Source organism: Octopus bimaculoides, chromosome 19, assembly GCF_001194135.2.
Source record: "Octopus bimaculoides isolate UCB-OBI-ISO-001 chromosome 19, ASM119413v2, whole genome shotgun sequence".
Classification (NCBI taxonomy): Eukaryota; Metazoa; Mollusca; class Cephalopoda; order Octopoda; family Octopodidae; genus Octopus; species Octopus bimaculoides.
Genome location: NC_068999.1, coordinates 26,544,932 through 26,572,301, shown reverse-complemented (window position 1 = coordinate 26,572,301; position 27,370 = coordinate 26,544,932). Strand labels below are relative to the sequence as shown.

Genomic DNA, 27,370 nt, shown 5'->3' with positions numbered 1-27,370 from the left:
TCCACTCTGCTACCTCCTTTATGAATAGGGCATATTTTACCCTCCTTCAGTTTTCTTGGGAGTTTGCCAGATGCAATGAAGCTCTGAAAGAGGGACTGCAGTGGTCTTGCTAGGACTCACTTACATACTTTTAGAAGGATTGCTGGGAACCCATCAGGGCCAGTAGCTGAGTTTGGGTTCAATTCATCTATAGCCTTTATTACATCGTCTTCCTTTATATCGATGTAATCAATCATCATTGCCTCTGTTTTTATATCTGCAGTGGTAAAAAAGTCAGTTGGATTGCTGACTCGAAAGTGCCCTAGGGGTGAAGTGAAAACACTTGAATTACTCATTTAGTATTTCACTTATCCTCCTTGGGTTTCCTGTTAGTGTACCATCTTTTTCGAGGAGTGGCCCTATCCTGCAGTGCACTGAAGCTGTTTCTTTGGCAAACTTGTAGAAAGCTCTGGGGTTAGATTTTATATTGTCTATAGCCCAGGCTTCTTTGTCTGCTCTTTCTTTTTCATGGGAGAGTTGCAGATTTTTTTCAATCTCCAGAAGTTGTATTTTCAGGCGGGACTTTTCACTGCTTTCAATTTATTTGTTTAGGCGATTTGAAACTTTTGTACACCATCTCATAAGAATTTCCCTCTCCCTGGGGATTTTGTTCTTGTGTACAGTGGCCTTTCTCTCCGGGACACATTGGTAGCATATGGCTTGCATTACAGACATGAATTGTTGAAGTTTCATGTCGATGTCCAGTGAGGAGAGACATTTAGGCCAGTTTTGTTTGAGGATCTCTTTCTCAATTTGTTTCCAGTTTGTTTTATGGAAGTTCAAATTGAAAAGATTCTGAGAGTTTCTTGTAGGCTGTGTGTCCATGGTTTCCTTTGGTCCATACTTGGTCAGCTCTACCATGTTGTGATCCGAGAGTAGCATCAGTGTCACTTTCACATTGTGGATGAGATCCATAGTATTTGTGAAGCAGAGATCCAGTATGTTACCTGCCCTGGTTGGTTCTAATACTATTTGTTCCATGTACAAAGTGTTGGCGAGGTTCAGGAGGAACTTCACCTGTCCTTGTTCGTATTGCGTCATTCCTTGGAGTCTTCCATAAGAAGTACGCTTATGTGTTGTTCTAATGTGACTAGAACTTCTATCTTTGTAAGGCGGTCTTCAAACTTGCCTACATGATTTGGAGCATCTGGAGGGCGATATGTAGCACATATAACTACACTGAGTTGTCTTAAATGTACAATTAGTGTGTCACATACTGAATTTGAGTGTAACAAAAGGACCTGGGGTGTGAGGTCTTTGCAGATGTACATAGCAACTCCACCATGACTCCTTTCTTTCCTGTCAGTCCGTAATACAACATACTGTGACATGTGTATTTCTGCATTTGCTATATCTGGTTTCAGGTGTTTCCGTAAGTGCTATGCATAAGGCTTGTTTGCAAGCAACAAGGTCTCTCAAGAAAGGGATTTTTGTTCTGTTACTAAGTGTTAACAGTCCCCTGATGTTCAGTAAGAGCACCGATGTGATGGGTGTGTTGTTGCCAGTGGTGCCCACCTTGGGTCTATTTGCTGTGGTGGTCTTGTGTATTGGGGATAGTCCCATCTGTGAGATTGTAGCCAGGTCAGTTGCTGTACCATCTTTTGTGCCATGCACAAAAAAGATTGTTGTTCAGCAGCTGCCCTTTCAACATGATAGGTCTGGTTTGTAGCACGCACTACATCTGCGTACCTCCGTTTTGGGGCAGGTAGTGTGTAGTCCATTCCTTTTGGCAGGTGGTTTCTTCCCTGTTTCATGTTTATGTGGCGGGATCTTTGGTGTGCAAAACAGTAGCCTGCACCTTCCTCTCCATGCCAGCAGACACCTTTCAAATAGAATTTGCATATTCATGTGTTGTCTCTTTCTATCCTTTTTGTTATATGAGTAGTCAGGTAGGAATATGGGTGTGATATCTTTGCAGGGGTCTCTGGTGTTAGTGGTGGCCATCCACCACTATGAGTCAAATACCATCCTGCTATATAAGAAGAGCGATAGAGAAGATCTAAAGAACTACTAACCCATATGCCTGCTGTCTCACGTGTACAAGCTGTTCACAAAGATAATTCTGAACAAGTTGTCACGTTATATCGACTAACAACTGAGAGAGCAAGGTCAATGCTTGGAATCTCGTTGAGAGAGCACATCAGTAGTAAGGTCATCAGACAGAAATCCGGCACGAGGGCTGTCATCATAGAATATACGCGCCGCAAGTTTAGATGGGCTGGACACGTCGCCCGGCTCACCAATAATCAGTGGACCCGCGCAGTTGTTGAGTGGTACCCACGTGAGCGAAAACGACCACTTGGAAGGCCTTCATGATGATGGAGTTACGATTTTAGGAGGGCGATTGGGACCACATGGATGAGGAAGGCGCGATCCAGAGAGGAATGGACAGAGTGCTGTGACCAGTGGTGTCAAATGGATGCCTGACAGACTGGTTGGTCAAGGTGATATATATATATATTAATGGACTCCCCAAATTTCCATGGATATTATAAATAATGTTCAATTATATTTTGTTTGATGAGGTAGTCTTATAAAAATACATGTCATGCTGAAACTTGTAGCAATGCTTTAATAAAAACTATATTGTTATGCACATTCACTTCTGTGCATGCCTGGGTTAGATAGAATTAAAAGGCAAATTTTCTACAGCAAGATGGCTTTTCTTGTTACTGACCCTCACTTTCCAGATGCCAAGATAATATTTTCCAATGTTTTCATGGAAGATTGAGAACAAATGACACCATTTGTATGATGGTGGCACTTGTTTACAACTATCATATGACGTCAAACCAGTGAGGCACAAATACACAGCTGCATGCATGCTCAACCATTTGTACAATAGGTTTCTTCCAGTTTCCACCAAGCAAATCCACTCAAAGCTATGGCCAGCCTGGAGCCACAGCAGACGACACTTGGCCAAGGCTCCATGCAATAAGACTAGACCTGGAATTACATGGTTGGAAAGTGAGCTTATTAAACACACACCCTGTCTACACACACACACACGCACGCACACACACACACACACACACACACACACACACACACACACACACACAGGCTAATTTTGAGCCATTCTTCAAGTAAAATCTACTTTAGTTCCTTCAGTGACAATGGTAGAGGGAAGCAGCCCCTAATTTGCTGATCCAATATGTGCCATAAAAATTTGATTGCATTGAGATCTGGTGGTTGTTGGGGCCAATCCAAGTCATCTACATTACTTTTGTACTCTTTCTACCAATTTTGAATAACATTTGCCATGTGAATCAACACTTTATCGTCTTGAAAGATTGCACCACCATCAGGGGACAATATTTGTACCTGATCAGCCAAGATAGTCAGATAGCTCTTGCCATTAACTTTGCCATTTTGAACAAATAAAGGGCCTGGAGAAATCTGAGATACAGCTGCCCAAATCATCACAGAGTCACCCACACTTCATGGTAGGGGCCAAACAGTCAGGATTGAAGGTTTCTTTGAGCTGTCGCCAAATATAAACACACTGAAATGGGCAAAAGGGTGAATGATGATTCATCAGAGATGACATTGTCCCACTGAGTCAGTGGCTACTTCTGATAGTCAGGACACTTTTTTCTGCTTATCAATGTTGATGGAAGACAAGAGAGGTTTAGCAGTTGCAGCTCTCCCACACACTGAAGGATTTTGGTTTATAAATGGTTGGCAAAGTTGTGATTTAGCTCTACTGTCACTTTTGCTGCCATAGTTCAATGTTTTTTAGACACAGTACGTTTCACTTTTTCTGCAATCCCTCTCTCTGAGCTTTGCCTTCTATTGAGAATTATGCTTGTTTTGGAATGTCAACATTATTTTAGAGACCATACTATTCAAAACATAAAGTAATTCAGCAGTTTTAGTAACTGCAGCTCCAGCCATTTGTAGTCCAACAATTTGGCCTCTCATTAGAAATTAGATAGATCATGCATTTCAACTTATTATTTAAATATCTGCATTTAAAAAAATAGGCCTGTATCATGATGTATAAAGCATGCATAATACCTTGTACATACAAATACATATATTAAAAACAATAAAAGCTTTGAATTTGTCATATTACCTATAGAAAAATCAGTTAAATGAAAAGTACCCTTTGCATTATTTTGTCCAATTCCTTTAATTCTGTGTGTGTGTGTGTGTGTGTGTGTGTGTGTGTATTGACTGCTTTGTGTATTTTCACTCCATGCATATATTCATTACTCATTACCCTAATACACAAATGTGTATTTGTTTGTAGAGAAAATTAGCCAATTCTTCAAGTTACCATATTGGAATAATGGTTGTTTGAAGATTTAAGTGATTCCTTCACAAGAAAATTGTCAATAGTCACCAGTTCTGGTTTCAAACACCCAAATTATATTAATTCCTTGCCTTATGGGGTTGAATTTTTTCTTTCTTTCATTTGTTTTACTACTAACACACACACACACACACACACACACACAATGCTGGCATGTATGGCTGTGTGGTTAGGGATTTTAAAGATTTGATCCTACTGCATGGCACTTTGGCAAGTGTCTTCTGCTCTAACCTTGGATTGAATGTAATTTGATAGAAGAAACCCCCCCCCCTTTGTTTGTGTGTGCATGTGTTCATTGGTGTTTGTCTCTCTGCATCTTCACATCCATATCTTGGGTAGTGGTGACATTTATGTCCCACAGCTCAGCAGTTCAATATGCAAAGACCATTGGAGTAAAATACTTTACCTGAAAACAAATACAAGTTGGTATCAGAAAAGGTATCAAAAGCCATGCTCTCATGGAAAAAGCAAGTATAAAAAAAACGATGGTGACACATTTTCTCAACTATGCAAATAGTGGAAATATTATATAAATCAAGGAAAAAGTTTTTAAAAATTCAGTTTATCTCATCTGTTTATTTTGCTACTTTAATTTTTTTTTTTTTTTTCCATTCTTGTTAGATAAATGCCTGCTGTAGTTATGGACATTGAAGGACCCAGTTGCTCCAGAAAACAAGTAACTGATGATGTCATAGAAAATGTTCATATTTCATCTCAGAATCTGCTTTTTGATGGTACGTTTTTTAATATTAAATTATTTTCTACATTCCAATCCTGTATTTGTACAAAATTTGAAGGACATAAAGCCAATAAGGTACCTAACAATCTAGTTTTTTTTCTATATCATAATATTCCTTCTTTAATTTCTCAAAACTAATAATATAACAGCTGTTATAGATTGTAATTTTCATTGTTTATTCCTTTTTCTCTTCCAGTGAATCTTGACTCTGCTGAAAATTCTGATCTATTCAATGAAATGCCAAGTTTGGACCAGGAGGCAAGTAAATCAGGTAAAAAAAATATTGAAAGTTATATACAACATTAAATTATTTAGGGTCCAGCTTAATGTAATGGTGATTTAATTATTCAGGGTATCAAGGATATGTGTTTTGTGATGTTTAGAATCTTTAAATATATGCTAAAGATTCTTTAAAAGAAGTTTGACTTTTTATATATAATGACTATAACAACAGCACTGATTTTTGTATGTTATGATGTTGAATTGTGGTTAGTGTTTAGGTAAGGAATATGTTCTATATAGCAACAATATTAACTTATATATATTCTAATCTGAGTTTTGGGTTAGTGTCTAGGTATGGAATATATGCAACTTAGTAATAATACTGACTTTATATTCTAATAGGTATTGTAATACCCCCAAAAAGCCCTTAAAAATTATATATTAAAATTTTTATACAAATTTGAAACTAGAAGTCTTTTAAACATATCTCCCTTCTGGTTATAATAGCAACAAAATTCAATTTGTTTTGACCTACTTCTTCCCTGCTCATTTTTCCTGCAAGTGATTAGCTATGATAGTTTAAACAGAATATTAACAGCATTAAGCTCACCAGTCTCAAAGGATTGGCAAAGCAAGTTCTCTTCATAAGCTCTATGTTTTATACTAACTAATCCTTAGGCTTATATATTATTTGACTATAAAAATACATTGCAATATTCTTAACATTTTCAGACTTTGAGTTGCTACCTTCAATTGGACCTCTGCACCGAAATCCAAAAGATATTGAAAGTAAGTATTCACTGGAAATATACAAGTTGCTATCAACTTGCAAATTAGAAATTCACAATTTACATAAAATACTCTACAATTACTGAAGCATTGCTATTGAAAAATGTCGAAAATCTTCACTATGCTAAAGAAATAGAACAGCAATTTTATTAAATAATGTTTTCATTTTGTAAAACCTTTGCCCCATTCATCAGCCATCTGTCCATTCTTCAACAACTTCATGTTCCTTCTATACCTGTGTTACCAGCAATGGTGTTGTCCATACATAGCCATGTTCATTAAAGGTAGCCTGTGATGTTACATGATATAATCATTATTTTTAACAGAAAAGTTCTGAGAGTCATAGTCTTCCTGACAATTTCTTTCTGTACACTTTTGTTAGTATATAGAGCATTTCACAATTATTAACCTTTTCGTTACCAACCTGGCTGAAGCCAGCTCAGACTCTCAGTACAAATGTCTTGTTTTCATAAGTTTTGAATTAAAATTTTCCACCAAACCTTAGTCACAATTTATGTTCCTAACACTAGCTGAATAACTAAGTTATTTTACTAAATTCTTTGTTATATTTAAAGTAATTGAAAGAAACACAGAGCATCTCAAAATAAATACAGTAATGAAAGGGTTAATGTTAAAATATTTATTGAATTTTGTGATGTTTCTTCAGCTTTGTGGAGGTTTTATTTTACTTATATTTTTATATTATTTTGTTATACTTATACCCTGTATGTATATAATTTCATATTTCTAATACAGTTTATTTTGTCATTCAATTCAGTTATCAAGCATTCTATAATTCAAAATTTCCTTGATGGAGAAGACATTAACAGAATAGGTTAGCAAATATCTAAAGCAGTTGTTTCATAGTAAAAGCCTTTGTAATCTAGTACCTTAGTGGTCATTTACCTGCACATGAGTTTTGACATGAGTACATAAACTTAACCAAATAGTAAGGTGGATTAAGATTATTGTGGCTTGGGTCTAAGGCCAAATACTAGAGTGGCTTTTATCTTTCACTGCTTTTTCAAGGCCCTCTAGGGTAATTTGATTGCACAATTGCAAGCTAGCAAAGTACTTGTCACTTTCACAGTACTTTTCTATTTAGCCTACCATATCCATTTACATTGAGGTAGATTTTACCATTTAAGAGATAAGTCTTTACTATGGTAACAATACAAGCGGCTGACCTCCTCTAATTGTTTCTATAATCCAGTTGCCTCAGCAAATTACTAGTAACTACAACACATACTGTAGCTGATGGTTTCTCATTATCTTTGACGAAAGCCTTAAAGCTCTTTGATGGTGATGCTAAATAATTTCTTAGACATCAGCCTCATCATCAAATTTAAAAGGATGTGTTATTATAATCATTTCTAACATACACAAAATACTGAAGGATTTTTCAGTAACAAGAAATTTTAAATAATGATGCTCAAACATTTATCTAAAGCATCGAGACTGACAGACATAACTGAAATGAATAGAAAGTCTTGGATTCAGTTCACCAGAAGTTTCTCTATTGAAAGACCATAATAATAATAATCCTTTCTACTATAGGCACAAGGCCTGAAAATTGTGGGGAGGGAGTAAATCGATCACATCGACCCTAGTACTTAACTGATACTTAATTTATCGACCCCGAAGGGCTGAAAGGGAAAGTCAATCTCAGCGATGTAATAATAATATCTATCAAAAATTCGTTAACTGAGAAGAACAGAAACTATTTTTGAGTGCACAAAACTCTTGTCATTTTCTAAATGTTTATGACTTGAAATTTTGTCTGTTCTGATTGTTTATTTTCGATGTTTGCATGTATGTAGTTTTTAATATTTATCATTTAACATTTTTTCTACATTTAGGCCCTTCAGCTTCAAATGGATGTTGTGGTTTTTATAACTTGGGAAACACTTGTTTCATGAATGCAGGACTTCAATGTTTATTTTGCAATATGCATCTTGTTAAATATTTCCATGAGCAATTTGTGTTTGATGATCTAACCAAAGATACACTCACTGGTAAATTTTGTCAGTTAGTTAGGAAAGTATGGAGTGGACATTTTTCACTTATCCATCCTTTGGACTTCAAAAATACACTTGGAATGTATTATCCTCAATTCCAAGATTTCAGACAGGTATGTTTACTATTGCATTTTTTGTACCTTATTCTGTTTGTTGAAGCAGTTTTTCATTTCTTTAATTTAGTAAAATGTCAAAAAATAATACTTACAATCTTCCCACTAAGGTCCCATGTTCTTTAAGCAGTATTTACAGATCTAGAAGCTGTTTCATATTAAAAATGACCAGTTCCAACCTCTCACACCTATCCTACAGTGTCATTCTAAAAATGTACAAACACACCATTGAAATCCTGAAGCTACAAGATAATGCATGATTAATTGCAAATGATTTGAATAAATAAGCATTACTTTTGACAGAATAAGGTGAATGCTAAAGAGTTAAACTTATTTGATAAATTATTCAAATGTCCCAAAAGTAACAATCTTTTATCTATCAATCAGTAGTCTATCATTGAATACTTATTTGATTAATTCCCATTTGTCCACCTGGTAAGTTATGGGACATATAGGAACAGAACATAAACAATGGTTCTTATACTAGTGTAAACAGTGTGTACTCTTAAAGTACAAGGAGGTGAGTAGATGAACAAGATGGGTGGATGGGTGAAGGTTGCAAGAATGTGCAGGGAGAGTGAAAGATGGTTAGGGATAGGAATGGTGTACAAGGGTGGTAGAGTTTTTAAATATATTTATAATTTTTTTTTAAAAGTGTTTGTTTACACTAGTAAAAAAAAAGCAGAATTGTTAGCATGCTGTGCAAGATGCTTAGCAGCATTTCATCCCCCTCTATATTCTCTATATTTATAAATTAAAAAAAAAAAGTTTTTACTAGTGTAAACATAAACACAGGCACTCACACACATGATAATCATTTTTTTTTTTTTGCTAATTTCAATAAATAATTATTTAATTATTTTTAAATTTATAAATATACTTAAAAGCTCTACCACCCTTGTACATCATTCCCTACATTCATCCCTATCCCTAACCATCTTTTCACTCTCCCCACACATTCTTGCAACCTTTACCCATCCACCCATCTTGTTCATCTACTCACCTCCTTGTACTTTAAGAGTACACTCTGACACCTCGTCACCACCATTGCTATCTCTCTTTCCAGCTCCACCCCAATTACTCCCATCCTCATATAATGTGATGCAGCCATGTGTCTCTTCTACAGTATGAAATGAGTTCCTGTACCTTTGGTGATACTTGAACATTTCAACACCTAGTATAAAGCTCTTTCCTTCTCTTACTTTACTCCCACTCCATAAAAGAGGTACTCATTACTCTTGTGAATTACATGGTGACCTCACTGGTGCTGGTACTTTGAAAGAAAGTCTCTGTTAATTGCTGAGTGCTAGGAAAGACATCCAGCCTTAGAAATCATGCAAAAACATATTAATCAGAGCATCGTGCAGTTCTTTAACTCATCAGATCCTGTCAAACCATCCAACCCAGACCATCATGGAACACGGGTGTTAAAAAGGATAATGATTATCATCATCATCATCATCATCAGTTAAAAAATATCTCCCTTGATTTACATGATATCAACTTGCACAGTGACTTGTGGACGTAATTGACAATATGAACTGAAGAACAACTGTGTGTGTTTACACACACACACACACACACACACACACACACACACACACACACACACACACACACACTTACCCACATGTACGTACCAAATTTCATTCACAATGTAATGGTCATACTGACTTCACAGTAGAAGGCACTTGCCTATGGTGGCAAGCAGCAAAATTGATCTTGGAACTGTGTGGTTAGGAAATGAACTCATTAATGATGTGTATGCATGTCCTTGTGCGTCTGTGTGATTTTAGATATATGTGTAAGGTGCTGACTTGGCTGTGTGGTTAAAAAGTTTGCTTCCCAACCATATGATTTCAGGTCCATTCCCAATAAACTGTACCTTGTGCAAATGTTACACACTCTGGAAGACTGTCCCTATGAGAGATATTGTCCTTACTTTTCTCAACAAATCTTCCACTTGCTCTGTAACTTTGAAGACATGTAAAATAAGAGATCCCTTATTTGAAAAACCAGTAAGGGTTTGGAACAGAAACGTATCCAGCTGTAAAACAATACCTCAATAATATATACATTTAACCCATGCTAGCATAGAAAAATGAACAATGTAAGAATATGTACTAGGAAATACCATTATTAATATTAAATTGAATCTGAGTTTTACCTCAGACCCATGGGTTTCTGATATTTTCTGTATTATAATCTGTAAGGAACAGAATGTGTGGTTTGAGCTGTTCCATATTGAGAACCTGTTAATCTACCAACTTTTTCCCATTCATTAATCAATTGTGAAGATGCTTTCTGAGAACAACTGTGAAAAATGTGAAAACTGCTATATTCATTCAATCTTGTATGTTTGTTTTTCTTCGTTTTTGGTGGGAAGAAAGGCTTTTATGTGTTTTTGTTTTTTGGGGTTTTTTCTTCATAGAAGCTTAATTGATACTATTCACTGCATATTTTTTATGATATCTTTACATTACAGTAACACAATGATTGATGCACGAAGCAGAACCATAACAACAATAATAATGAATTCTAAGAGTATGCATGCAAAATATACTAGGAAATACCAGTATTATCAAAATAAATTCAATTTTATCCCATGCATTGAACACTCTGTTACTACGATGCACCAACAATGGAATCATCAAATTAAAATATTTCTTATATGTAGTGGGAGGAGAGAGAGAGAAACACTGATGTACACATATATAACATCTTGAGGTTATTTATCTGTCTATAATGAAGTGTGGTTGATGAATTAATGTTATGTCTGTAAAGCATACAAAATATTTATGTGAAAGCTTTAATGAAATGACAAACCCAAAGTATAACATTGTCTATGATAAAGGGGAAAAAGTGCTTCTTGAGACCCAATGAGCTAAATTTCCTTATTGTTTATGGAATATCATCAATATGCTTCTGTTAATTTTTATATTTTGTGTTAACTAATGAAGTTTTGGTTTTCTTTCTATTTCAGCACGACTGCCAAGAATTTGTTACATTGCTTTTAGATAATCTCCATGAATCACTAAATAATGTATGCTGTAACAACAGGAATATTTTTCAAAATCCACTGCCTACCTCTGATTTTATTAAAACACAAGGCTATCCACTTGTTGATGATGCCGTTACATCAAGTGTAGTAGCCCTCTCATCTTTTTCTTCAACAGTGTCTTCATCATGTCAAAGTACTGCTGAAGGAACTAAAGTATTGTCATCAGGATTACAGCTTCAAAACCAAAACAACAGCCATGTATCAAGTTCTCAGATAGATATACATCGAACAACTGAGTGCAATTCATTATCAAAAAACCCAACAAAACTGTCCATGGGTAACACTATCATTTATCAAAACTGTAATAGCAGCCTGAAGAAACCATTTCATTTCACTGAAAACCAGTTGTACACTGAAAGTAACAATACTAACTCAGCTTCACTAACCATCAACCACAGTAATACTAGTCACGAACAAGAACTAGTAGCTAGTAGTTGCAGTACTGAGGTAACCTCTGTTTGTAGTGAGCTCGGTACTGACAAAGGTAAAGCGCAAATCTCTCCATTACGCAACTTTGAAAGGTCTCCTAACAAAGACACTAATAAAATGCTTACAGTTGAAAGTCGTGTTAGCTCCTCAACACAGCCATTGTGTTGTGCTGCCAATAGTAGCAGTGAAGAAGCAACTGTCATCAACAGAAGGGCAATCAATTTTGCAAGTAACAACCAATCTTTAATACAACCTTGCTCTCAACCAACTGCTGTGCAATTTAATGATCAATCTTTTGTCGACAGCACTCATGTTAATGGTAGTGGAGAGTCAACCACAACACTAGCCCTTGGTCTCAAATGTCTACCAAGTCTGGAGGATTTCTATGCCAAAGAAACAAAAACTCTCAATACTAATATGCTAGCTTCAGAATCTGAGGAACAAATCAAGACTGATTCAGAAAAGTTTATAAAATCTGATAATCGAATTCGGAGAAATCCTGAAAATTGTGATAACAATATAGAACAAATCATTGGAGCTGAGGCTGCTAAAGCTGAGCTTGCCCCTGGCATAGAAAAGCTAAAAGACATTAATATTAGACTTGATAAGAAAACAAGGTGTCACCAAAACTACCCTTGCACATCAGGACTTCCCTATGAAGATTGGTCTAATATTAACAATATAAAAAGAATCAAAATAGAGTCAGATGTTGATGAGAAAAACATGAAGAGGCAAGCTCTTCAAAAGTTTAACTTGGAACAAAGCACATTGAGAAGTGACGAAGTAATGACTACACCAAGCTGCTCTGTGACTTTAGAGGATGATGATGAAGAGGAAGAGGAAGAGGAGCGAGATGAGGATGATGAAGAAGAAGAAGCAATGAGTGGAGGAGACGAGTCAGTCATAGAAAGACAGGATTCTGAGTGGCTGGAAGAAAAGCAGGCTAGTAAACATCAAAGTTCTAATGAAATCAACAGAAATTTACCACTAGCAGAACATTGCAGGCTGAAAGAAGGCCTCACTGCTGCTGATATAGATGCTGCTAATGTTTCTTGGGAAAGCCATTTAGTCAAGAATAACAGTATTGTGGTCAGTACATTCCATGGACAATTCAAAAATACTGTAAGTACTTCTCTTAAAGTTACCATTTTATCAAATTTTTACTTTCTATTTTAAAATTTGATGGAGTGATGGAATATATCATTATTGCAAATGTGTAATCAGTTATATTACTGAAGTAAGGCTATCAAGCTACCTACATACTTAGCAGAAGAAAACTAGGCAGTGTTTTAAATTGAAAAGTTAACCCTTTAGCATTTAAACCAGCCAAATCTGGCCAAAATATTCTACCTGTTTTATGTTCAAACTGGCCAGATCTATCCTCTCATGCCAACCCTACAGTGTCATTCCAAAACTAAACAATCACATCAGCGAGCTCTCAAAGCTATGAGATAGTGCATGATTTATTCAAAATGATGTGAATAAATGAACAGGACACTTGACAGAGTAATCTGAATGCTAAAGGGCTAAAGAGAACACAGTAATAATAGTAAATGGTAATGGTGATTATTATTGTTTCCCTTATTGGTCACAAGGGCCAAAAATATTGAAGACTCTAAAGAAGAATAACAAGCTTTTAGATCTAGTAAAAAGAAGGCAAAATCAATAAAAAGTGTTAGGTAACAAAATTTTAACGAAAAGGGCTTCCCCATTGTTTGAGAGAACATTGTGTAATTTGAGACGAAACCCACCAAAGTCCAAGATTACTCTACCACATCAAGCTCACAAAGTGCCCTCTCCCAGCTGTCCTTTACAGTCACATTATCAGGGTAGACCAATTTAGCTCCATCACCCAACTGCTGTCACCCACCTTACATGAAATACACAACTAAGGGGTGTTTTCCTCTTCAAGCAGTACTTGATGAGAATTTAACCAAAGAGGAAGAGCCTAGTCCTCAACCTTTCTATCTGTGTCTTCCATGCCATAGCCATCAAATAGAGGAAAAATAACTTCTTTTTTTTTTGTCAAAGAAAGGCAGCAAGACCTATCTTCACACACATATATACCTTGTCACAGTAGTTGTTCAATACAAACCTACATGTCAGTAATTCACAGTAACTGAAAATTACATTCATCTCATAAAGGTTTCACCACTGTAGCTTCAGTAAATGTAGAGCTTATATCCCAAGTAAGCAATGTTCCCTTGTAGCACTACCAGGCTGAGAACTTTTGGAAATTATCTATAATCCCCAATCTGAAAGTCTTCCAAAAGAGACTGCTCAGATTGTTTTCTTCAATACCCTAATCAATCCCAGACTATCATTGCTCGTGTCCTCCTCTTAACTTTATGAAGTGCAATTGTTCACTTTTCACTGTCACATTGTCTAGCTGGTAGAATGCAGTGCATACTTGGCATTAAGCTGCAGAAAGATGTGTCACATGAAAATGGCTCCAGTCCAAAAGCATATGAAAGAAAAAAGCGGTGATATTCTTGATGCATCGTATGAAACTACCAAGAGGTAGTTGGACAGTCATACAGATTCCACTATAAATTGTAGTAGGACAACCACTAAGCAATGATGGCTTCTTCTGACATAAGCTTTTGATGTATCCAAAATAATCAATGCCCTATTGAAGCTAGACCTATTCCAAATCTATTCTACAATGTACCATATGAAGTGGAGGTTGTGATAGATTTGACAGTAATTGCAAAGTTTGTACATGACTGACAACAAACGCCAGCATGTTTACCAACTTCACCAAAATCTTCAAATCCATGTTTAGCAGAGTTATGAACCGTAAGTTGTCTATTAGGCTCTCCCTGTTCAAATCCTTCCTAAGCTCTGGTTCACATAACTGGGAATGCTTTAAATCTGCTTCCAGCAGTGGAACATTCTGCTTGGATGTCTCAAAGAAATTCATAACTCTGAATTATTTAAAAGAAACAAAAACCTTTAAAATTTACCAAATTAGGAATTTGGTTTCAAATTATTTTTCATATTGTGAGGACCCTGGTTGAAATAAATTCATAGTTACCTATGCTACTTGATTTTTACAATTTTTCCTTCTTAAGTCATTGTATGATTGTGTTTTATATTATTCATATACATAAATATGTGCATGAGTTTTTGAACTATAACCCTAGGTTTCGTAATTAAACCCTTTAACTGTTCAGCAAATGAACCTAATAATGTGTCACAGCAACTTCAGTATGATACTTAGGTCTTGATAAAACTATTTCATACTTAAGAAACTATTCGCTCCAACCTGAGAAACTGGGAATAATGGTACCAATCTGGCCAGATAAACCTTAAAATACTTGTTCTTTGGACTAAACGCAAAGCCAACTTTTACAATGGTGGATTATAGTTGACTGAATTAACATTAGAACACTACTGCTCATAATTTATCAATACCAAATTGATAAATGGTAAAGTTAATCTTAGCAATTTTATTGAAAATTATAATTTCTTATATTAAATTGCACAGTTATATATGTAGTAAAATGTTTTCTTTAATCCGATGTCTCTAAACTTCAGGTGATCTGCTCTGAGTGTTGCCATGTATCTGTAACTTATGAGCCTTTTATGTATTTGTCAGTACCAATACCTCATGCTATGGAACGCCAACTCTGTGAGTTTACATAACTTAATTTTCTTGTTTTATCTTTTAAAAGCATTAGAATTTATTACTGCTCTTTTGAACTGTTACAGTACTGGCTAACATTTGTTCTTTATCAAAACCAGAATGATCTTTTCCTAACATCAAATTCGTAAGTGACTTATTTACATCTTTGTAAAATGTATCCACTGAAAGCTATTTTTGTCAGAAACATTATGCAGTTCTGCTGGTGTAATTAGAACCATCAGTCAGTAATCAAAAATCCTATGTACATAATCACAACATAGATTTAGCTATCTATTTTGAATATGTCATGGTATTTCAGTGATGGTACCCTAAAGTGGTCTTTTATTCTTCTTTACTGCTACATATCAAGATTAATGGGAGATGGGACAATAAATGTTTATATTTTGCCTAAAATTTTTAGACACAAATGTAGTGAAAATAACTGCTGGGTGTTGAACCCTTTTGTTGCATATTTCTGTTGAAAATACTGCCTTTGTTTCAATTAATTTTGAAAATAATGAAGAATTTAGTAAAGTAACTATCATTATTAATCCTGTGCTTGAAACGTAAATTAATACAAAATTTTGATAGTAAGTTTTAAGTTGGATCACTTCAAGACAGAACGTTTGTATTGCAGTCTCAGTTTAGTATCAATGCAGATTCTGACAAACTGTTTACCATCTCACTGATGTTTGTCATAATTACATTTAGACTTTCCAGCCATCTTCGACTTTTTAAAGATATTCTTTTATATACAGTTTATTTCTTTTAGATTAGATGGGTAGTGAATAGAAAAGTTTTGGGCATGGGATGAAGGTCAATATACACTGCTGAGTTTAAATTATATAAATAATTACAATAGCATGGTAAGAGTTAGCAACAAATTCAGCAAAGAGTTTAGTGTGCAGATAGATGTCTATCAGAATTCAAATCTCAGCATCCTCCAGGCAATAACAAATGAGTTTGAAACCAGCAGTCTGTCAGAGCTTCTGTATGTTGTTGACTTAGTTCTCTGTCAAAAATTTTTTTTTTTAATTGGAAACATGGAAGTAAAATTAGAACCAAAAGGTCTACAAGTAAACCTCATAAAGATGGAACTTTTAAGGAGTAGAAAAGAAAACAGGACTCAACTGCCATCTGGAAAGCAGCCATTATCAGTATGCAGGAAAGTAGTCCGTAGGAATTATATATGGTTTACTCAATGTAAACTATGGGGTGCAGGAGTGGTTAGCTATAAGAGTATCCATATAATAAATTGTTTGAAATGCTTGGAAGACTCCCGAGAAGTAGTTGATAGTGTGACGGTCGGGGACGAATACTGTATCTTATTTTTAATGTTTACAACTTAAAATTCACACTAACTAATCTTTCATACTAACTACTAGAGTTCACAACAATTCAATCTTATTAGGTTTGAGTATTGAACATGGCATAAAGATTAGCCAATACTCAAGAGGGTGAGTGTTATGGATTTGATTGACAACCCAACAATCACTGGAGAGTTTCCCAAAAATCAGGGTTTTTATAACTGCTCATACACGAATTCTAAGAACCGTACTTCATGAAAGATTTCTTTAATGAAAGTTTAGAATTTGTATATGGGCAGTAATTTTTAACCAATGAGAAATCAACAATTTCTCCTGTTCGGGCAAACGAACCTATGTTCTCTCTCCGCCTCTTATGAGTTCGCTACAATAGTTTCTTTTACTGAGGTAACTTAAGTAGCAATGGAGGTGGGTGTTAAAAAGCATAAGCCTGAAAAAGTTCAGGAAACTCTTAACTCTCCTAGAAATAAAGGAATTATTACTCCATGTGAAGGATAGATTGTATGACACATGCATATGAAGTGCAATGCTGCATGATAACAAAACATAGACATTAAAAGCAAAGGGCAGGGGATGCATGACAGCTGAAAAGAAATTCTGTGTACCTATTGGATGTGTATTGTTAATGCACAAATAAACTGTAGAAAATTGGGTGTAAGAAGAATTTTGTAGTATGCTTGAGTTGTAGATTGAGCTAATATAAATATGAGATGTATATGGAGGACAAACAGTTGAGTGAAGTGCCTTAGTGTTTTCTTAATTTATGTCATTGAGTTCATACCATATTATAAAATCAAGATGACAGCAAGAAACTAGAATAATATTTCTCATAACTCACTCTAGTCTTTTTAGATTGTTTGTCTTGAATCGGTGCTCTTTATTCTCTATTATCCATGTGCATGTTCAGAAATTTGTCTAAGACTTGGCTGAAATTATGTTTTTCAGGTGTTATATTTATTACACAAACCCGTACTATTCCGCCCATACGGTATCTCTTAAAACTGCACAAAAATGACAACATTTATAAAGCCAAAACTGAACTGCGAAAGATGGCAGGCCAGCAAAACTGTGATATCATCATGGTTGAAGTAGTTAACAATTACATTTCACGAGTCCTTGTAAGTCAAAGAGCTTTCATAATGCTTTTTAATTGATCATGTATTATTGTTTTTATCCTTGATATTGTCATTCGTTATTTTTGTGTATTTTCCCAGCCAATCTGATGGAAATATTTGGGTCATTCCAGTGAAATTTAACAAGGTTCTGTGAAAAAGTTTGAAAATTGAGGGTTTTTTTTTTTTTTTAATCAGACTAACTTATCAATAAAGTGAAAACTATATATACTCTGAAAATACACCTAATGGTGAGTATAGAAATGTAAAAATACAGCATTTAAAACTACTCTAAATATCAATTTTCATCCCCTGAAAATAGAAATTTCCATTTTTATGAGTAGTTCAGAGCCCCAGAAATCAATATGCAACAATTAGGAAAACTTTCAAACCTAAAAATCCTTGGACAATGACCTCTTGACTATACAGCAACAAAAATGTGATCAGAAAATAGAACCTCATCCTTTTATAATACCTTTATAGATTCATGGGGTCAAAAATTCTACTAGTCTCATATTGATAGTTAAGACAATTATAAAAGGTTTCTTAGACTGTATTTTTCCCTCAAAAATTGAAAAAAAATTAAAACTAGCAAAATAAAAAAACAGAAATAACATGCAACAGTAAAAAACAAAATAAATCAAAAGTTATTTGCTTGCTTATGGTATCAAACCTATTTAGAATGATGGGCTCCTAAAAATAAAATAAATTCATTATTTTGGAAATTTCCTAAAACTTTAAATGACCATAAAATCTGACTATGGAGCTGAAATTTTCAGGAATTACTCCTCCCATTGTCATTAACTAATAGTGTAAATTTGAAGAAAATCTAAGAAACTTCACGATGGACCCTTGTTGAATTTCACTTGAATGATCCTATATAGCTCTCCATCTGTTTTACTCTACTTAACCATTTGGAGAATTTTAATACATTTAGGATAGCCAAAAGTTGAAAGGTCAAGCTTTTCCCATTGTAACAATAGTATTTTTATCATCTTTACTGTCTTCCTTGACTAACACTAATTATAAATTTATGGACCTTCTTTAAACCACCACAATTTACATTTTTCATATATAATCTTTTATGAGAATCACAGCTTAATACATTAATCGGGTGCCAGACTATCAACCAAAGAGTTTATGCTTCACGCTTTATCATTTGAATACCACTGCATTCCTTACAGTTGAATCTGAATGTTCCAGTTCACAATATTAGACCTTTTATATTTTTGTATCCATTCAATCACCCTAGCATTGATGAGATGGCTTTTGCAAATTTGACCAATTTGTTTTATTGTTGTTTATTTTCCATACCATATATGTTATCAGTTAGGTATCTTGTGGAGATCAATGCTTTATGACTTTAGTAAACTGTCCATATGATCCAAGGTTGCATGTCTTGACCTCGGATCTGTTAATATCATTCTTGACATCATTATTGCTATGTGGAGTCAAGGTTTTTTTCTTTTCCTTTTACAGTTTACGCTATAGTTCACTTGTTATTTCTGCAGGGTCTATAAAATATGTATCAGATATAGTTTGTTTTCTAACAATATCAGAAACTATTATTATTATTATTATTATTATTATTATTATTACTACTACTCATTAGCATTCCAGACAAAATGTTTAGCGGCATTTCGTCTGTCTTTACGTTCTGCGTTCAAATTCTGCTGAGGTCAATTTTGCCTCTCATCCTTTCAGGGTTGATAAGCATTGAGATCAGTATAATCAACTAGCTCCTTCCCTTAAAATTTGAGGTCTTGTGCCTATAGTAGAAAAGATTACTACTACTATTATGGTGGCGAGCTAGCATAATCATAAGCACACTGGACAAAATGCTTAGCAGCATTTCATCTGTCTTTAAGTTCTGCATTGAAATTCCACTGAGATCAGCTTTGCCTTTCTTTCAGGGTTGATAAAATAAGTACCCATTGCACACTGAAGTTGATGTAATTGACTAGCCCCTCCCCAGGATTCCAGGCTTTGTGTCTATAGCAGAAAGGATAACTAATACTACTACTGCTTCATCAGCATTTCATATAGTTCTCTTTTGATCATTTTCTTTTTAGGATGACAATATATTGCTCCGGTTTGTCAATGATTCTGCTCGAAAAATTTATGCCTTTCAAATGGCTGTTCCTCCAAATTCACTGGACAGTTCCCCATCAGACAATTTAGGAAAGCTGCCAACAGCTAACTCCAGTTTAGCTACTAAAGAAAGCATTGCCACCAAACAAACTAGTTCTTCAAAATCTCCTGACATTTTTTCAAATATGGATACTTTCTGCCCCAGTAACTGTTCACCACAGAAGACAACATCAATGAGCACAACAGAATCTGATGTAACTCCACAGTCAAATGATAGTAGTAACCTTCCACTATTATCACGGCCATCTTTGGATCCTGTATTAACTCCTCAGAGCCAGTCTACATTAACAACAAACATGTCTACCTCTGCATTCCCTGATTCAATCGTGACAGATGATGCTTGTGTTTGTGATTCTTCATCAGTTACAACTCAGTCCAAAACTAATGATCCTGATCCAGACTCTATGCAGACTGACCAAATATGGGATTGGTCTTTGACAACAGATAATTCCAAAAGGCCAGCCATTCCAATGAGTTGGGAGTCTGCACCCTCTGCTAATTTATCATCCATTGCTGAACACTGGCGATCTTGTGCCATCTGTTTGGAGGAATTACTTGATACAAGTTTGATGGTGCACACATCTTGCAGTGGCACTTTTTGTCATAGTTGTCTTGAAGTAAGTAAATGTTCTCATACAGCTATTTCATAGAATAGATATGTTTTTCACAAACTTCTATTTTACCATTTGCTGGAGCATGTCATTACATCTTTTTCTTCTATTCTTCAATTTGTCTTCAGCCATACCTCAACTTGGCTGACAGCAGTATGAGATTTTGTGTGAAAGAACATTGTGATTGAATGTATTTTTTGTTCAGGAAGGGCAGTAGTAACTCAGCAGTATTTTAACATAATTTCTACTTTATACACAGAACCAAAACAATGTATGTATTATACACACCAACACCACATGATGTCTTACCAACCTGCTTAGGCATCCCAATGACAACATACACACCTAAAAAAATTTAAACATTTAACTACTAAAAAAAGCAGTGTCACCAAACTTGTTCAAATTCTGACATATTTTACACATGTATATTTATGCATGTGTGTCTGTGTGTATGTATGTATGTATGTAATATATACACACACACACACACACACACACACCACACACACACACACGTACATACATACATACACACAGTTATATGAACAACAAGCAAGTGTATTAGTTTGATGCTCAGGAAAATGAAAAGGTCTTTTATGTTTTGAGCCTATGCTTCTCAACAGAAAGGATTAAGAGAAAATAAAGAGAGAGAATAAAAAAAACTTGTAGATTTCAGTGGTTCAGATATGTGTGTGTGTAATTTTTGGATTAATGGGTATTTGTCAATATTTTGATGTGTTGAGTAAAGCACTAGCACGGTTTGGACTGCCTGGTGTCATCCGCAGTTGGAGTATATTTCCCTTGGATCTACTTCAGGAATTCCGCATGGTTAGTTGAGATAATCAATTAAGGAAACTGAAGATAGATTTGGTATTAATCTTTATTCTATCAACCCATCCTGCAAGTGTCCTTTATGGGAGGATGATATGCATCATATTGTGTTGCATCAATTTTGCAGCCTGGGTCACATCAGGTACATGCATACATAAAGTGGTGTCTTGCTAAAAATATTGAGTTCAGGCATGCATGTTTATATTTGACATGACCCAGATGATAAAACTGATGCAACACAATATGATGCACATCATCCCACCCATAAAAGACTGTCACAGGATTGGCCAAAACAATCGTTGTACAAAATAAAGACTAATATCAAATCCATCTTTTGTTTCCTTAATTGATTATTATATATTATCATCATCATTGTTTAACATCCATCTTCCATACATGGGTAGGGTGGTTGATGGGAGCTTGCCAAGTAGAAAATCTACCCTAGGCTACTGTGTCTGTTTGACAGGGATTTTATGGCTGGATGCCCTTCCTAAAACCAACCACTCCACAGAGTGGACTCAGTGCTTTTTATGTGGCACTAACACAGGCAGGGTAACCAAGTAACTCACAAGATGAGGAATTATGAGAGGGACAGGACATTTGAGGAAGAGAACTTGTGTCAGAGGATGAAGGGTATATATATATATATATATATATATATATATATATATATAAGAAGTGAAAGGGATTAAAAATTCCAGGCAAATATCAATAAAGCTCTGTATTAAACAAATTAGGTTAACTAAGTCAAACAATCAGGCACCAATAAATGCAAGAAGAATAAACATCCATGGTAAATCCTCATGTATGATAAGTAGATCCAAATATCATTTACAAGAATTTCAAGAAATTCAGAGTATAAGAATGGAGAAAATCACATCTTTAATTGGTGATTCAACTATACAATACTGACGATCATTTCAATTGTATCAACATATTTAGATACAGAAAATATCAGTCAGAGTGATATATCTGAAAATCTATATTAACACAAGGTTATCAAGGCAGTCCCAAATTGGTTAAATTCAAAGTGAACTAAGAAAATATCTCTAGTAGACAAACACATACAAAAAGAACATTAGGAAGAAATATCCTAAGAGAAGCTAGTTTGATATTCAACTTTTGATGACATAAGTGAATAGCAAAAGAATAAAAAATAAACATGAATTCTATGTTACAACAATTAGAAATATAGAGATTCTATGACACAACAATTAGTTTTTTATCTATTGAATATGCCAATCATTTTAAGAAAAATTATGCTTATTACATTATATGAAATTACGAATTGAAATATTTAAATGCTTTTCTAAATTTGTGATAACATTTCAATGTAAAATTACCATTGTAATTTAATATTAATTTAGAAGTTATTATATAATACATTTCCTCAAGGCAAAGATCACATTTTGAATTACAGTATTTTATGATGGTGCATAATTGATACCGGACCATTTTAAATCATACTTAATGTTCCTACCTTTTTAAATCCCAAATGCATTTACTAAGATTTGTAGAATTACCTTTTCTTCTATACTTAAATAAATGAGAATTATTATGAAATCTAGATTTTCAAATTGTAGCAGGCAAACCTATGTAATAATCCTTATGATTCCCTGTTATTACCTTACATTGTTACACTATATTTTTCCTTAAACACTAATTTTCTAAAGGACAGATAATTTTGTTTTTAGAATTATGCACTTCTATTTGGTACTGATGCTTAAAAGAATTATTACTAGTCCCGCCGCTCAGAATTGTTATGGTAGGATTATTATTATAATAATTGATAGTGGAGGGAACTAGCAGCGCAGTAGTCCCCTTCTTTCATTTCCCTGCTTGCAATTTTTTGCTATGTGCCCAGGGTGGCCGCATTGGAAGCACACAACCATTGGCTTTGGTTCCGTGCACTCCCTGACCATGTGCGGACCTTGACATCTGAAACATGGTCCCTTGATCATTCGCCTCACCAGACTCTTGCTTTCGTTGTTTACTACCCGCCTCTTCGTCACTGTTGCATCAATACATGTAATTTATCAATCATCTCTCCTACCGACATCATTTTGATGTCCGGCATCTGCTGCAGACATACAAAGATATGGTCAAGGAAACCAGTCACAAAAGCCAGCTTCACCATCCGCTCCATTGCTGCTCCAGTAAACCTTGCTAGACCCACCAATCTCACTCACATAATTATCTATCTGCTCGCCAGTCCATCTAACCTTCCTGAGCTTGCTGTAGGCTTTAAAAGTCCCCTCTGTGTACATGTCCTTCAGCTGCTGTTCAATTTTTTTCTGCTCTCTCTTGGTTCACCTCATCCATCTCCAACTTGAGATTCAATGCATTGCCTTCTAAATACAACAGCATAAGGTTTACCACATTTTTTTATTCCCTGCAGATCCGCCACTAATCTTACCTTCTTTATCCAGGCCACCATATCACCTTCCCCGGTTCCAATTCTGATTTTTGTGGCAATTACAAAGAACAAGAACAACAACAACAAAAAATAAAATGTCTACTTCTCGGACGTACCCCCACAGCTGGTAACAATGTGCCAAAATAGCTTGTGGTTTGAAGGCACATAAATAAAATTGTTCTTGCTTCGACTGGCAATCGGATACTGCCGGCAGATTGATCAATTCTTCACCCATGTTGTCACGACCTCTCTATTTTCATGACTGGCGTGTCACTGCTCACGTCCCCAGGAAAAACCAAATGCAGGAGAAAACTTTTCTTCTCACTTGCTTACATGACATCATCTCGTTGCTTCCAGTCTTCCTTCCACCATAAAAACTGCAGTAGGAAAAAAACTATTAACAACTGTCAACTGGTAACACATGGTACTGCATGAGACTCGGCTTCTTGCATAACCTTAGCAAAATATTGGTTAAGATAGTGGAATGGTGCACTATCACCTCTCTGACCATTATCTATTCAATACTCTCTCATCTCCTTAGCATGACTTCTACTCACCATACCATACCACAAGTACTTCAGAGGAAAGCACTCAAGTTGTGCTTATTGAGTACCCTCTACCCCCACTACCACCTATATCTTGCTACTCATTCCTCTATCTTGAATTGTGATGCTTGGGTTGGGAGGTAACCTCTACTCACCCTCCCTGATTCTTCTCTTACTATGTTCTCTTGGTTATGTTAACTTACCTCTTCTCATACACCGGTCATATATAACATAGAGTAGCTCTACATCACTACTTCATTAAACCTCTATCTCACCATCTTTATCACTATAACACACACACACTCTCTCATACACACACACACCAACACTGCTTTCCCTTTCTTTGCTATTACCCTCTTTCATCACACTTGCTGTTTCTATCAGTTCCCTCTATCCCACCCTCTCAACACTCAACCTGTATAACTGTCGGATTTTGATGCTGTCCAAATTGTGCAGGTATGGAGAAAGTGGGCATAAAATGAGGGTATATAACATCTCCCCCTCTCTCTTTTACACTAATTCCTGACATTACTCTTTGCGTTACTTTTGCTTTGTCTCCTTCAGTTGAACACAGTATCCTCAGTTGCTCTCTCCATTATCATTCCTCTCACCACACTATATCTGCTTCTCATCATATTTTAACATCTTCTCTTTCAGTCATGGGGTCTCTTTGTCACCTTGCAAGCCTAGTGTTGGTGTACAGAAAAAAAACCCTTGTACACTCTGTAAGTGGTTGATAAATCAAATTGAGCATTGACAATGTAGGGCTTTTGAAGGTGCTTTTTAATTTTGCTAAGGGTAAGACTACCTCTATTGGTGGTACCGTGAAAAAGGGGCACCTAATACCTTGTGAAGTGGTTATTGTTAAGATGGGCATCCACCAGCCTCAGAAACATGGTTTTGACCTGTCAGATCTTGTCACACCCCCCCAACACATGCCAGCATGGAAAATACATAAAATGATGATATGTGTATGTGTGTGTGTGTGTATACATGTGTATAAAGTATTCTTTCTCCAAGAGCATGAGTTCAGTCATCCTTTGATCCAGTTGATTATTGAATTAAAATTTAAGTCAAGGATTAACACCTGTTTTAGAAATAGATGTGATTTGAAAAGCCAAGAGTATATTATACAAAACAGTGCATGTATGTAGATAGAGAGAGGGAGAGAAAAGAGTGTCAGGATACCAAGGTAAGAAATATAAGCATGTGACAGCCTGTTGCAAGTATATTTTCTAATCATTTTCAGTTTCAAGTTTTTATTGGTTACATCAGCACACTTTTTGATAGTTGTAATTGGGGCCTTTTAGGTTATGACCTGTTCACAATGCTTTTATGAATAACAATATGTATATTTTGAACAAAGATCAAACTTTATACTTTAGGTATTTGATTACTCATTTTATTCCATAACTTTCAGATTTACTTATAAATTTTGATGTATTTTAGTTTATTTATATATTTTTTTTTGTATTATTGCAGATGTCACTGAAACACCATAGTGTTTTCTCTTATACTTGCCCTGTAAGTAGTTTTTTTTTTATATGTAATGTTTTTTACATTTCTTGATATATTAAATAACACTTTAGAAAGTTCTTCTTTTGTCTGTATTTTGTTTGTACTATTTTCTAGGTGTGTCTTGCTTTCGTAAATCCTTCTGTGGAATTTGTCCCATTGGCTGATCCAGACAGCAAAAGGTTAAGAACAAGGTAATTGTGCTTATTTCATCCTTTTTCTTTTATGTTGAAGATATTAACTACAAAAAGGAGAATGATGCACAAGAAAATAATATAAATTTCAAAGCTAGTTTAATGGCTTTCAAATAGAAAAATCAAAGCCACTGTACTTAGTATTTATTGACCTGAAGAAGGCTTTTAATATTCCACCCTCTGTAATCTGTTGATTACAAATAAAACTTGGTAGATGAATGGTTTGTGAGAGTCATGCAAGCCTAGTACAGAGGTAAAGGTGTTGTCAGCAAGGTGAGAGTTGGCAATGAGTTTCATGAAGAATTTAGCATACAGATAGGTGTTCATCAAGATTCAGTTTCAATCCCCTCTTTATTATTATTCTCTAACAGAAGGGGTTGAGTCTGGCTATAACTTAGTTCTTATTAATGAATCTGTCACAGAATCACAGAAAAAAATTTTATACATAGAAACAAAGCCTAGAATCAAGTTGTAAAAGTAAAACTGAGAAAATGTTTTTAGTTAAAAAAGAAAGAAGCTAGGACTCTGCTGCCATCTTGGAAATAGCCAGATGCAATATGAAGAAAAGGAATAGGTAAGAATTGCATATGGTGTACCTAATATACACTATAGTTACACAACAGGTACATTGGAATTACAGGCAAGCTGACAGAAAAACTTCATATTTAACAAATGCACAGTACTAATAAATAAGAGCACTAATGAAATATATTCTTTCAAATGCTCAGAGGCTTTCTAGAAATATGTTAGCTTCTGCTCCTTAGCTGACCTAATTATCAATGGAGGAGGATGTTTAGAAAGTGTAGAAACCAGATTAAGAATAGGTAAAAAAAAGTTCGGAAAGAAGCTGTTACCTATGCTGGCAACAAATAGATTTTCTTCCTAAGAGAAAGGCTGATTGTATAATGCTTGTATATGAAGTGCAATGTTGCATGATAGAAAAACATGAACATTGAATGCTGGGTGTGTGCAGTGATTTGAAAGAAATGTAAGCCTGCTTCTTGGGTGTATAATGTTAGTGTGTGTGAATGATGGAGCACAAATGTATTGAGTGAAAAACTCAGTACAAAAAGAATAACAAGTAATATACAAAAGTGAAAACTGCACTGCTGTGGACAAGAAATGCATATGTTGGATGACATTTGGATAAAGAAGTGGCAAGCAATCCAAACAGAAGGGGCTTTCAGTAGATGAAGAATAAGGAAAGTTTGTAAAGAAATGGTGACTAAACTTCAAAGGAATTTAACAATTGGTGAGATGCAGTGCTGGTAAACCCATCCAACTCCTGCAAGCATAACAGAAGACATTATATGA

The 27,370-nt window shown here is 35.2% G+C and overlaps 1 protein-coding gene across 1 annotated transcript in view; it reads left to right on the top strand.

Annotated features, from left to right (window-relative positions):
* LOC106877571 (uncharacterized) overlaps window positions 1-27,370 on the top strand; it is a 62,164-nt gene that overhangs the window by 22,629 nt on the left and 12,165 nt on the right. The window contains exons 3-12 of the mRNA XM_014926508.2: window positions 4,979-5,091; window positions 5,293-5,367; window positions 6,051-6,107; window positions 7,967-8,238; window positions 11,222-12,850; window positions 15,269-15,362; window positions 17,627-17,799; window positions 19,866-20,561; window positions 25,830-25,871; window positions 25,980-26,056. Of these exons, the coding sequence (XP_014781994.1) occupies window positions 4,983-5,091; window positions 5,293-5,367; window positions 6,051-6,107; window positions 7,967-8,238; window positions 11,222-12,850; window positions 15,269-15,362; window positions 17,627-17,799; window positions 19,866-20,561; window positions 25,830-25,871; window positions 25,980-26,056 (3,224 nt within the window). The 5' untranslated portion in view covers window positions 4,979-4,982. The remainder of the gene's footprint in view (window positions 1-4,978; window positions 5,092-5,292; window positions 5,368-6,050; window positions 6,108-7,966; window positions 8,239-11,221; window positions 12,851-15,268; window positions 15,363-17,626; window positions 17,800-19,865; window positions 20,562-25,829; window positions 25,872-25,979; window positions 26,057-27,370) is intronic.